General features: G+C 34.8%; 1 protein-coding gene across 4 annotated transcripts in view; it reads left to right on the top strand.

Moving 5' to 3' along the window:
- The window catches only part of AHCTF1 (AT-hook containing transcription factor 1), a 53,104-nt gene that overhangs the window by 22,595 nt on the left and 17,396 nt on the right, over window positions 1-13,113 (top strand). For all 4 annotated transcript variants that reach the window (XM_026102638.2, XM_064509422.1, XM_064509423.1 and 1 more), the window contains exons 9-21: window positions 2,506-2,638; window positions 2,726-2,907; window positions 3,363-3,424; window positions 4,211-4,339; window positions 6,642-6,732; window positions 6,824-6,913; window positions 7,071-7,211; window positions 7,988-8,092; window positions 8,860-8,953; window positions 10,541-10,664; window positions 10,773-10,829; window positions 12,000-12,146; window positions 12,903-13,090. In XM_026102638.2, the coding sequence (XP_025958423.2) occupies window positions 2,506-2,638; window positions 2,726-2,907; window positions 3,363-3,424; window positions 4,211-4,339; window positions 6,642-6,732; window positions 6,824-6,913; window positions 7,071-7,211; window positions 7,988-8,092; window positions 8,860-8,953; window positions 10,541-10,664; window positions 10,773-10,829; window positions 12,000-12,146; window positions 12,903-13,090 (1,543 nt within the window). The remainder of the gene's footprint in view (window positions 1-2,505; window positions 2,639-2,725; window positions 2,908-3,362; window positions 3,425-4,210; window positions 4,340-6,641; window positions 6,733-6,823; window positions 6,914-7,070; window positions 7,212-7,987; window positions 8,093-8,859; window positions 8,954-10,540; window positions 10,665-10,772; window positions 10,830-11,999; window positions 12,147-12,902; window positions 13,091-13,113) is intronic.

The raw sequence follows: 13,113 nt of genomic DNA, 5'->3' as shown, positions 1-13,113 counted from the left end.
TCAATGATTTTGACATGTTAACACTGTCAATAGATGATTTAGTTAAGTTTGTAGAATATTTTTACATGGAGCAAGAGAAGAAAAAAAAAAAGACTAGTTCCTAAAAGTACCATGATAGTTACATTATCAGAAAAGGCAGCAGCAAATGATAAGCAATTCCTTTCTTTCTTCATGTCTTCATCCAGTTTTTCCTTTAAACTGGTACTGGTACATTGAATTCCTGGTTTTATTTTTTAACTAAGTATCCATATGTGAAAGTAGCCAAGCTGCTTGTTTTATTAATAGTCAGAAGGGAATAATCCTTACTAAAGAAGAACCTCAGTGTATTGGAAGAGTTAATGCCAGCGATCTATGTTTATGTGGAAAAACTGATCTGTTTAGGAAGAAAGTAACACTTTTCATTTGAATAACGTAATATGTGTTTGCTAGTGGAAGATTATCTTTTTTGGGGATAAGATGTGCTTTAAACATACTAAGCTTGGAAAAACACTTTTACTTTGTGCTGCCTCTCTCTCTCTTTCCTTGAAGGAGTAAATAGAATTACATGTTAAAAAATTAGTACTTTTTATAATGAGAACGTGGAAGTCAAGGTTTATAAAAGAGTGAATCTACTCTTCCTAACCCTTATTTAAAATAACGCAAATTATTTGTTGCTATGGGCTTGCCTGAATTCATCATTTCCTGTGACTTGTCAGGTACTTACGATTTTCTTGGTACGTTCAAATTGCTTTTTAGTGTTTTTAGTCTATTTTAGGCCAGTGAATGAGTACCTTTGTATGGGCAGCTTCAAGATCATAGAATGGTACTTCTTTAGGGGGAAGAAAAAGTATTTTGTGCTTGTTGACATGCTGTAGCAATGTTTGGCAGGTGATCTATACAACGCTTCAGCATAATTAAAATTAATACTTTTCAGTCCTTTTATTACTGCAGCTCTCTCTTCTATTGGTTGCTTTGAACAACAGGAGAATTCTCTCTGTTGCTTAGGATTGTCATCTGGATTTTTTTTTTTCTGTTCAGACTTATGCTTGCATCTTCCTGTCCCAGCTTTTATCTAAATCTCATAGATTCCTGCATCTAACAGCTCTTAAGTAATGGTTTTTCTCATCTATGTACAAAGTTGAAATTCTCGTCTTGTCTTTCACCATCTTGCAATAATTAAACATACATCCCTGGGTTTATAAATTCGGTTATACTCCCTCCATATCTTGGAGACTGCTGCTGCAATGATAATTTTCATAGCTTTTTGTTTTGCCTGCATTACTCTTCTTCCCTCATTTTTTACTGGCCTTGTCTTTTCTCTAACATCGGAATAAGTTAGTTACATGATATTCCTAGCCTATTTCTCTGTGTTGTCTTTGATTTAGTCCTGAACTGGTAATTTCCATCTCATGCTGTGATGCCATCCTTCCTCTGTCAACAGCCTGTTAAAGTCTAGCAGGAAAACCTTTGTTTTTTCTCCACTTGTATGCTTCTGAGGAGAGCTCCTTCTAAACACTTCTAAAAAAAAATTTCTTTTTATCCCTCTTTTCATTCCTTTTCTTCATGCCTCATGCTTCATAAAATACCTGTAATTTTTCTGCTGGTTCCTAATTAGTCTTTATTCAGCATCTCTTCAAGTTAAGTTCTAGGCATGGATGAGCTTTTGGTGAATGTATGTCGAGATTAGCAATGAAGCTGTTTTCTGAATTCAGAAAAGAATTGTTATCTTCAAAGAGAATTTCAGCAGTTGACAAAACTGGAATGCAACAGAAGTTCACGATAAAACACAGTAAAATATGTGAGAGTCCCTATACTGTAATGATGAATTCAGCAGAGCAGAACAGAGAAAACATTTTGCCAAAAATTGTTTTCTTGTTCTTCATGCTATTAGTGCAAATCATGTACCACATGCTTTGCTTGTATCTAATGAACACATTCTCTCCAGAGAAGACGGACTGTTCTGCTTATTGAGAGCCCTGGAATATAACATTGTGAATGTTTTGCTTTTAGATTAAAATTTTTGTTCTAATTTGAGTGGTTTTTGTTTTGTGTGAAAATTGTTGCCTTGCATTCTGAATATGCTGGAAAGCAGCTATTCTTAAAACTTGTAAGTGAGGCCAATCTAGAAAATAATGCCAGCTGAGTTACACAACTGTATATGATAAAGTTGCTTATTCATATCCTTTCTCACAGTAGCAAGGTAAATGTTTCTAGCATAATTTTTGATGAGTTATTTATCTAGCTAAATATTTTGACCAGTTATTGATGTATGGAAAATTAATTGTTAATAATATATACTTGATTTGGTTTAGAATTGATATAATTTTATCAGAAAAGGGTGCAGTATGATTGTAACCTATATTAGAGATGCTTGCCATTCTGCTAAATTTCTTTTCTTATTTTTAGTAAGTGTTGTGTTTAGTAAGTGGTATAACAGATTAAGCTAAAATAGAGGTGGTGGTGTTTAAAAAATATCAGAAATTATGTGTTTTCTACAAATAAGAAGCAGTGTCTTGTCTCTTACAGTAATATCTCCTGACACCAGTGTATCAATATTCAGCTGGCAAGTGAATACGTATGGTCAGGGAAAACCATCTACTTATTTGGGCATCTTTGACATTAATCGCTGGTATCATGCTCAAATGCCGGATTCACTGAGGTAAATTTTTACTAAGTTGTTTTCAATATCCTTACTAATAACTCATTAGGATGTTGGTGTTTAATTTATACATATGTTTCCTTTAAGGCCAGGAGAATTCCTTCATAATTGTCCTTATTTTGCATTATGGTCACTGGATACTGTAGTAAGCATGACTTCCCCAAACCTCATTTTGGATGTTCTGGTACATGAGCGGAGTTTAAGTCGCGGAGTTCCTCCATCTTACCCACCGCCTGAGCAGTTTTTTAATCCAAGCACCTATAATTTTGGTAGGTATTTCACTGCATTTAGTAGGGGTAAGGTTAAAAATTACAAGGAAATGTTACTTATTGGTTGTCTTATTCATTGTTTGTCACTTAGGAAAAAAAAAACACAAATACAACTATGAAGGTGTTGTACTGACAAGGTATTTAGTATTGTGAAACATGTCAGATGTAGTCTACTGAGTTTTGAGTTTCAGTGCTCTTGTAATGTAGCCTGTGAAGTTGTGATTGTTATAGAGTTAAATGGCTTTGAGCTGAAGCTCTTCCACCTCAATAGCAATAGAGATAAAATTTCTTCATGCGCACAGTGATTATTTTATAAAAAGTTTGTAAGTGACTTGATAAAGTAAGTGATTACTCATTTATCTTTCCAGGTGTCTTGCTATTTTTGAAATTTTAAATGGTCATAATGCAGCTGTAAGAGTATAGAATTCTGTCAAATGATCTTTTTTTTCCTGCAGACGGTACTTGCTTGCTGAACTCTGGAGTTGTTCACGTGACTTGCACTGGCTTCCAAAAAGAGGTGACCTTTTATGTATATTTATTAAGAATGTCAAGAAATTGACACTATCTCAGTTCTATATTGCACTGCTTTCACTGTAAGGGACCGTTTCATTGCCATTCCACCGACCCATGTAATTGCAATTGTATCCTGCCAGTTTTATAGAAAGTTAAGTCCTAGATCCACATCTGGAACTGTAAAACTGAGGTTGACCCATGTTGAAGCAGGATTACCTGTTGAATGCCTGTTGAAGATTACTCTAGGGTCAAGAACAAAAATGTTGTAGAAGTCATGGAGAAGACTGTTGTTTCTTAATTGACCGTCATTCAAAGAACCTGTGTGGTTCTAAGTCAGGGTTTTCATCCCTGATTAACTTTAAAAATGAGGATAGAGAAGGGATAAAATGAATATATATTTTTTTTAACTGTGAAGATGAAATGAGTATTTGTTTTTTTCCCAATGTGGCCAAATTATAACTTTTGAGCATTGGACAGATTGCATTCCTTGAGAAGAAGTAGTAAATTTTCAACTGACTAAATGTTTGGAACATAAATAGTTTTTTACAGGATTACAGGTCTTATAGGATTTTTTTTTTTTATGAACTGTAGCTGTTCATTTGGTCACCATCTTCAAGACTACAGTCATTCTTATTCAGATTGCTGATCTTCTAAAGCATGTTACTGATGCAGCCTTTCTGACTGTTTAAGTGAATGTTTGTTATTTCTTTTTGTTGATGGTTACTCAGAAGTTCCACAGCTGAATAATAAAGCTGTCTTAACCAGTTGCTGTTTTCAATTGATGTTTCAGACTTTGAATTTTTTAAAGAAATCTGGTCCTTCAATAAATGAAGCCATTCATGATAGCTACAATAGATGTCTTGTAGCTGGCTTGCTGTCTCCAAGGCTAGTTGATGTCCAGCCATCTAGTTTGAGTCAGGTGAGTGCATATCAAGAATCAAGGGCAAAATATATCCATAATATATGTTATCTGACAGGCTGTGAAAGCTATAAGACATGACAGTCTGATTTTCACATTGTTTGCTTGTTGCATTGAAGCACAGGTGGTGGTGTTGACTTCAGTTACAGAAGTAATAGTATTCTTAGGTTGAAACTGCTGAGTTCAGTGGGTGCATTCTTTAAATTCAGTCTTTAGAGATCCATCTATTAATTCTGGGCTGCAGGTAAGCCCAAGAAAGTGTGCGGTTAGTGCTGGCCACGTGCAGTGAAATGCATTTTCTCTTCAGTACAACCTTTCATCTCCGTAAGATGCTGTGAGCAATAGGTTCAGTTGAGTAGCTGATAACAGGGAGATCTCACTCAGATGGGAACTGCTGCAGACATCAGCTAGCTGCACTGTGCATATGATCACACTGTCTAGGTGGCCGGCCAGCCAGCCTACAGAGGAGTGATTGCTGGGAAGGTGAGAGCAGTCCTCCCCCTTCCTTCACCCTCCTGCCTCTTGGATTCTTTACCAGATTTGAGAAAGCGTGTTAGGGCAAATAACACATTTGTGCTGTGTGGCAGCTGAAAGAAATTTCTTGGCAAGTTGACCTGGCCCATAGACTATTTATTTTGCAGACCTGATGCAGACTTTTAAATACAAATTAAATGTTTTGATTAGTCAACTCCAGTTTGGAAATATCTTGAGAATTCAAGAAATTCTTGAATAACCTTTGCAAAAGCACAAATACACTGTCCAGAGTCTTGTTACAGATTTGAGTGGGGGTTTTTTGTTTGTTTGTTTTTGGAATGTTAGTAACAAAAATTTCAGAATTGTCATGGTTGAAAAGCTTGGTTTGGAGTTCTCTTTGCCACCATAAGTATTCTCTGAAACAGTTCTGAGAGAAAGATGGCAAATCATCTCTGTATTCCAATTTATGGAAATTGCTTTGGCTAGAATGATTTTTACCTAGAATGGAAGGATAGTTTTGAATATGTTTTAAAAAAAAAAAAGAATAGAATTCAATAAAATGATATGAAGGATTTTCACCTGAAAGAAGTATCTGAACATCAGCCAAAATAAACTGCTTCTTAATATTGCATGGCTGTGCATAGCTGTTAACTTCCTAAATTATATGAGTGGGAAAAGTATCATTTCTCTATACATGCTCTGTGGTAAAATTTGTGTGCGAATTAAGGTAGAATGTGTATAGAGCAGCAGGGACAGGAGGGCACCTTTTATAGAAGGACTTTCAGCTTCAACCAAAGATAGCAAATTTAGTAGCCACCATGATAGCACTGAAGATAAAACTGCTACAAAATGAAGTAGATGTGTGTTCAGTAAAGAATTCTGATGCACTTCAAGCTTTCAGGGTTTTTGTTCTGTATTTGAGATGTCCTATATTTGCTTTTTCTGTTTTCTCCCTTAAAGGATTTTCTTGGGAACGCTGGAAGGCTAATTTCTAAACCTGACTTGTCAGGAAAATGTGGGAGGGGCATAAAATCAGAATACTAGTAAATGGCAGTAACTGAAGAAGGAGAATGCATATATATTCCACTTTCCTCTTTAATCTCTCAATGGAAAGGTCACATAATTACAATGTTCTTGCATTGCCCAGCAGATGTATGCCATAGAGATGTTACTTTTGTACTTACTAATTTAAGGCTAATCACAGTATAAATAACTCCTAAATGTCTTAAAATGTAGAAATGATTAAGTAGTAAACTCCATTACAATGCAGTATTTGAACACTCTAAAATTTAAATCTATTAAGATTTAATTTACAGTTTCACTTTTCTGTCACTTTAGAAGATTAGAACTTAATGTTCTGGAGCTGGAAATAGTTCATTGTCTTAGAAGTCTAGAAGGCTGTTTGGCCTTAGCTTCGCTGTTTCTGGTGTGAACATTGCAGGTTTACATTTGTTCTGTCCCCTTCATGCATTCCTGAGGGAGATATTGTATGCAACAGCATGCATAATGGGTGTTAACAAAGGATGTTACTGAAAATAGTTAATTGGAAGTCAGTAAATTAAGACTGTAAGGCAGAGGCATGCAAAAAAAGATTAGAATTGGCCCTCAGTAAGTGGAAATGCCGGAGCAAATTCATGTGTTCCTCATAGCAGCAAACTGTCCAGTCTGTGGCTAGAATTAAGAAAAGCAATGTGAAGTTAGGTAAGTGTGTACTAATTGACTTTCTGATGTCTGAACGTGTATACACTTAGAAACAGACGTTTACTGTTGATAGTTCAGATGCCGAAAGTATGTAAAGTTCTCATTTTATTTTGTCTGTTATGTTTAGGAGGAACAGCTGGAAGCAATATTGTCAGCTGCTGTGCAGACAAGTTCTTTAGAACTTCTGACTGGCTGCATTAAACATTGGACATCTGAAGGTAATACTTAGACTTTTTTTATTTTATATATTCTGGTTTTTGAAAATGTTTTTTCTTTTTTTTTTTTAATTTTTCTATTATTATTTTCTAGAGCAGCCAAGTTCTGCTGCTAATTTGCGTTTTGTTCTTGAGTGGACATGGAACAAAGTAATCTATACAAAAGACGAATTTGACCAAATATGTGAGTATTAAAGTGTAGTCATTTTGCAAGCATAAGATTAACCTTTCTGAATCAAGCTTATTCAGTAATATGACTGTATATTATATTGCACACAATTCTGTAAATGTACTTTGAAATTGTTGTATATGCTAATGGTTTAATATTTATCTCTGAAAAGGTGTTTCACTATTTGATGGCACTTGCAACTTCATTGACCCACAAACTATACAGTCTCTTCAGCACTGCCAGTTGCTTCTGAGCAACCTTAGCACAGTCTTGAACTGTTTTCTAACAGAAGCACAAGAGCTTACTGAAAAAGGTTTGTAAAAAAAAAATTACTAAATATTTGGTATATTTTATTATTAAATTAGATTTCTGATTTGACATTGTGCTTGGGTTGTAATCTTGGAGACATGAACTTTTGTTATTTTTGCGGCTTTGCTTTTATCGTTCTGCTTGGAAGACACTCAAGTTTAGCTAGGAGGACTTAAATCTGTGAATGAGGAAAAGTTGCAGCTACCTCTTAACATGCATTGAGTTTAGGGAAATGATTTGTCGTGGAGTTTATACAAGTGTTTGCATGGGGAGGTTAGATTCAGCAAGAAGTTATGTAAATAACTGGATTGAAGTTACAACAATTGAATAAGGTAATACCAAATATTGTTCTGAATTCATAGCTAGCAATTTATAGTAGTACGCAAATACTGTATACAAACTATTAGAAGTTATAAAGGAAGCATAAATAAGTAACTTGTAAAATAAGTTACTTGAGTTTCTCTAGCTTTTTATATTATAAATTGTTCTTGGCATATTTTTAAAAAGTGTTTCTTTACTATAATAAAAATCTTTGCTACATTAAAAAAGTCTTATTTGTGAATGCCATTAATAGTTCAGGCTTTGTTTTTTATTTTAACCTTTAGTCAGTTTGGTGCTTTGTAGGGGATTGTTTTTTGTGGTGGTGGTGATTGTGGATTTTCCTTCAAAAAGGAAGGTATTTAAAGTGGAAAATCAGGTGATTTTTACGGTGTTATTTTATGTTTTCTACTTAGGATGATGAAGGGAATATTTTTTTTAAAAAATCATGTATGTTTTCAGGTTTCACAGATTTGACAAACAAGCAGGTTGTGACTAGCCTCATTTCTTTGTATGCACAAGTGGTCATCTGGTTCTGTCGGTCCAATCTCCTTCCAGAGGGTTTAGGTAAGCTTAAACTGTAGTCCGTTTGCAGCAGGGAGACTATCCAGTAAGTGATTCCTATGAACACATTCTTAGCTGTTTTTTGTAAAAGTATCATCATAACAAGTAGTGCTATTTCAGTGATATTGTATGCTGAAGTTCAGTTGGTGGAACTGAGGTTTTACTAGTTTGTTTTGTTTTGTTACCTAATACCTGATGTAGGCTGATGCAACCAGTTTCTTTCTGGGATGTTCATTAGAGATAGCTATAAGCCTGTGACTTTAAGGAATTGCTTTTGTCCATAGCTTGAAATACTTTGATTTCTTTTAAAAAAAAGAAAAAGACTATTAAACAGCAAATACTGGAACGTTTGTTTTTACACTAAAAACATTACTTACATGTTGGAAGTACTTCATTCAGATGCATTATATATTTCCATGTCAGCCTTAGTAAAGGCCTTACAAATGCTCACTTCACACATTTAAAAAAAATCCATTCTCTTTGAGATCTGTTTTCTTTGCCAGAGTGACAGTTATCACTGAAATTAGCTTGCACTTCATGTTCTGAAATTCCACATCAACCATAAACTTCAAACGACACTTGAGACAAGAAGGAATTGAGTATCATGCCTTCCTTCTATTTTAGCAAAGGCAGTAATAGAAGGGGCTTCTTTCAAAGCTGGAGGCTTGCTTGTGCCTAGTGTTGCTTCACTTGTACAATTTTCTCTTTTTAGTCTCTTAAAGTTAATATCTAATTACTGCTGTAACTTGATTTTACTTTCTTGCCTGTAGATGATGATATGCAGTTGTCTAGACCTTTCTACAATTATCCTCTGATTCAAAGCTACTACACTGGTCATCGGCAGAAACTTGAGCGTTTATCAAGGTAAAATTTGTCAAAGAACTCTAGAATGCTTCCACTACAAAGTCGGAAGTGGAAATGCATGGCTTTTATATGAACGAATGTATTTGCTCTGTTTGCTGTATTTACCAGCAGTATTCTTGAATTCAGCCCTGCATGTGTTCTGATGAATACAGAGTTTACTTTCCTGTGTTAGGATGTTTATATATGTCTGTGCTTAGTACCAGTGCCTTGTGTATTCCTGCTTTCTTACAGCTTAAGGGAAAACAATGTGAGGAAATAGTGAAGTTTGTTTTTATTGATATTTGTTTGTAGCATACTTAACTCATTGATTAACCTTTGTAACTTGTTAATACTGAAAAGATCATCTGATTAGGATGGAATCAGTCATCTCCAGTTTTTGAGTGAAAGTAAAGTGCCGCATTCCCAAAATGATTGTTTCGGACATGGTATAAAGCATGCCTCAGAAAATTTTCATCTCTTCTAGTGAATGATAATAAAGGATAGTAGTTGTATTGGCCTAAATCCCTACTCACAAGTATGCTTTAATGAGATGATCAGAAGTACATTTGGGTAGCACATCTAGCACTCCGGCTGGCTGTTGAATAAAATTCATGTTCTCATTTAACCTCTCTTTCTTGGACTAGCTTACTTTTAAATAGATGATATGTCTTGGATTACATGATAATAGATTCTTATTTCGAAATTGTACTGAAAACTAAATACAGAAATTCCAATTCTGAACACTTAACAATCTTAGGCTGACTGAATGAAATGCTACAAGATGAGCTAAGGTGGAACCTGCAGTGTATTAGGTAGTTGATGTTAAATTAAATCTAAGCTTACTTCTCAAATAACTTGTCTGTGCACTTATGTGTTCCTTCGGAGCGTATAACATTTAGCATATTTGTTCTGTTATTTGTCGTTGGGAAATCAAAAGGTGGCACTGCAATCAGTAGAGGACTCTAGTGTTTTGAAAAATATAATCAAAATAGTTCAGATGTATAATTGTAATTCTGTGTTTGTGTAAACAGATGCTGCTTACAGTAATGCTAAAATCTATCTATATGCCCAACTTTGGGAAAACAAAACTGTTGTAGTAGCAGAAGCGAGATGATGAAAACAAAATGCGAAGTTTCTATTTTTCTGGTTCACAGTTGCTGTGTTAGAACACTCTGATTTGAGGTACTAGATTTATATTAAAAAATAGCCCTCATATTTTGATAGTCAGGTTTTTCTGTTAGAGTGTGAGTGTGGTTAATTAGACACTTCAGTTTACAAAGACTTGTTTACAGTTCCTTCTGTATTAGTAATATAACAAAAAGAAAAAACCCTGAAAACCAAAAGGTCATTGCAATTTCTGCCTTAGTAAAGAAAGCTTTAGGATTTCTATTTTGATCTCCTTTAATAATTGAGCACAACACTAATGAGCATCACATGTCTGCCTCAGAAATTTGCATGTGTATTTCAAGTGACGTTCACTCCTTTTTGTTTGTTGCTTTTTCGACTCATGGGGCTTTTTTGTTGTTGTTTTCTGGAGGGAATCCGTTAGACTGAGAGGCTGGAGTTAGTGTTTTCCTCTATCCAAATCCTTGCTACCTTTTGTTTCAGAGGGAAATGGGATTCTGACTGCTTGATGATCGATGGAATGGTTTCCCAGTTAGGAGATCAAGTTGAGAAGCTGTGGCGGAGAGATGAAGGAGGAACTGGGAAATATCCACCTGCTAGTTTACATGTAAGTGTTACGGGTTTTTTGGTTGGGTTGGTGGGTTTTTTTTTAAGAGAAATAGTTATTTATTAAAGATGGGAATTTCTAAAGCTTACTTTTAATTTTTCATTACAGGCACTGCTGGATCTTTATTTGTTAGAAAATATTGAAGAAAGCTACAAACATGCAATTGTATCCTTTCCTGTTACTCTTACTACACCTTCAGTATATGCACCTACACCTTCAGTATATGCAGAGATGTTTAAGTTTTAATAATGTTTTTTAATCTGTGCTTCAAATACTAGTCAGGTGAACATGTTCAGTTTAGAATTAAGTAGTAAATGGAACTATTGCTCTATTTGTTCACACACAGGGTTTTTTCATGACTTTCATTTTTGTTGCAAAGCTTTTTCTGATACTAGAAAAAGGTTTTCTAAGATTAAAGATAAAAATTATAGCTTTATCCGAATTTATTTATTTATTTTAAGCACCCATATCTGTAGCAAATGCACTACTTTTTAGTATGATGTACTAAAATGTGCTGCTTCAGAGCAGAAGGAATTCTAGCAGTGGTTTACCAGTACACATTTCTGCTGAAATCAGCGGTTCCCTAGCACAGCTAACAGTGCTTGCTTTTGTTCTGTTAAAAGTGCAAGCACAGAGAATAATAAACAGATAGAAAAGTCATGGGGCAGAAATGAAATTTTTTAACTGCTGGATACTTACACAGGATAATCACTTCTGTTCTGGTATTCTCACTTAGCCAAACAGGGAGGGGAGGCTAGAGAGTGAGGGCTTTAAAAACTATTGTACCCTAGGCTTATCATACTAGAATATGTCCCTAAAAATGGATGTCAGTGTGAGAAAATGGGCACCACGAAAAACTGAGGCACAGATTGTTTTAAATTCATATTTTCTCATTCAGAGCTAATTTGTAGCCTAGGGACAGCATAGTTTGTTTTACATATTATGGAGATGGAAAAAAAAACAAACATGGAATTTGTTTGCTTTAATAATTAAGCTGTTGGCTTTCAAATGCTTTGAGTGTGCAACTGGCAGCTCCTTTGACTAAATAGAGATCCTGAGCTTATAGTTGAGTTATTTAAGTACCGAAAGTTAACCTTTACAAATACCTTGCTTAAATCCAGAAGTAGTTCTTTCTGTTTTTTCAGAATGCATTTTTGTGATTAGGAGCTGGCTTTCTTTGAATTATAATAGCTTAAAATGGCAGAATGTATACATTGCTATTTTCTGCTTCGTAACACTTTCATATTCTTATTTTAATTGCCATCTTTCATAAAGGTAATATGAGAAATTTTAGTCATACAAATTTATTAGCCTTAATCAGATACTTGATATCAGACAATTTATTTGCTGCTAGATATAATGCATTCCTTTCCAAATAAAACAGAAACTTCAATTGACTCCTTCCCAACTGCCTTTGCTATCCCTTGGGGTCTTGTTAAACTTATTCAAGGTTTTTGGCTTCTAGATCATAATGATTATGAGGTAAGTATGTCACAGGTTTTTTTTAGGCATACATTATGGTACCAAGCTATAAACTAGAAAAATGATAAAGATTGGTGCTTTACTAAGAACAGGTGCTAAAAAAGAAGTTTTTTGTAGTACTTTCTGTAGTTATAACGTCCTCAGGAGCACTGGACAGTAGCAATGAGCTACAGTTTTAAACTTGGTTTTGATTGCTTTAACATGAAATTGATTAAAATGAAGAAGAAACTAACTTTAGTGGTAGATATTTGAATTTTCAAAGTCATCTATTCAGGTCATCTTCAGCAGAATAGTTGAGCACTTTCTCAAAAACAGTATTGTGGATATTTTAAATAATAAAGATATGAACATAGCAAGATGTGAGGCAGAAGACTGCAGAAGTGACTTTTTAGTTTAATTCATGTTCTTTCTGGTGCTGAATGTTCTTTTTTGCCTGTTACGACGTTAATATAATCGATTTGTCTGGGAGAATAACTTGCCATGTAGTAAGTCATGTATTTAGAAAAAGTGATGTTTGCAGACAGATTTGCTTAACCTAGAAATGTTTGAGTTATTCTTTTTAAGACACCTGTTTTGATCTATGTGACTGAGTCTTTTTTGTGCAAATACTTTAAATTTTTTTTACTTTCTGTTAGTACTAGTCATGTAAGTGTAACTAACGTATTCATGTTCACCCTTTCTTGGGAAGCTCTCGAATGTTTTTGTTGCAGGAGTGCGCCTGTGTATCTTAATAAACTTAATTTCTAACTTCTACAGAATTCATTGGCCCTTCTCTTTCATCCGGCTACAATCAAAACCGTGTCATGGCAACATCTGAGAATTGTTCAATCCCTCATGTGCCAAGGAGAGCACAGGCGAGCCCTCAGATATATACAGATGATGAAGCCATCAATGTCAAGTAGTAGCGAAGTTCAGCTTTTCCTCGCTGTGTTATTGTCCAATAGGTAAAGAAGTAGACAATATATAC

The sequence above is a fragment of the Dromaius novaehollandiae genome, chromosome 3 (genome assembly GCF_036370855.1).
Source record: "Dromaius novaehollandiae isolate bDroNov1 chromosome 3, bDroNov1.hap1, whole genome shotgun sequence".
NCBI classification, from domain to species: Eukaryota; Metazoa; Chordata; class Aves; order Casuariiformes; family Dromaiidae; genus Dromaius; species Dromaius novaehollandiae.
The sequence above is the reverse complement of the archived record's forward strand: the minus strand, read 5'-3'. Positions and strand labels throughout refer to the sequence as shown.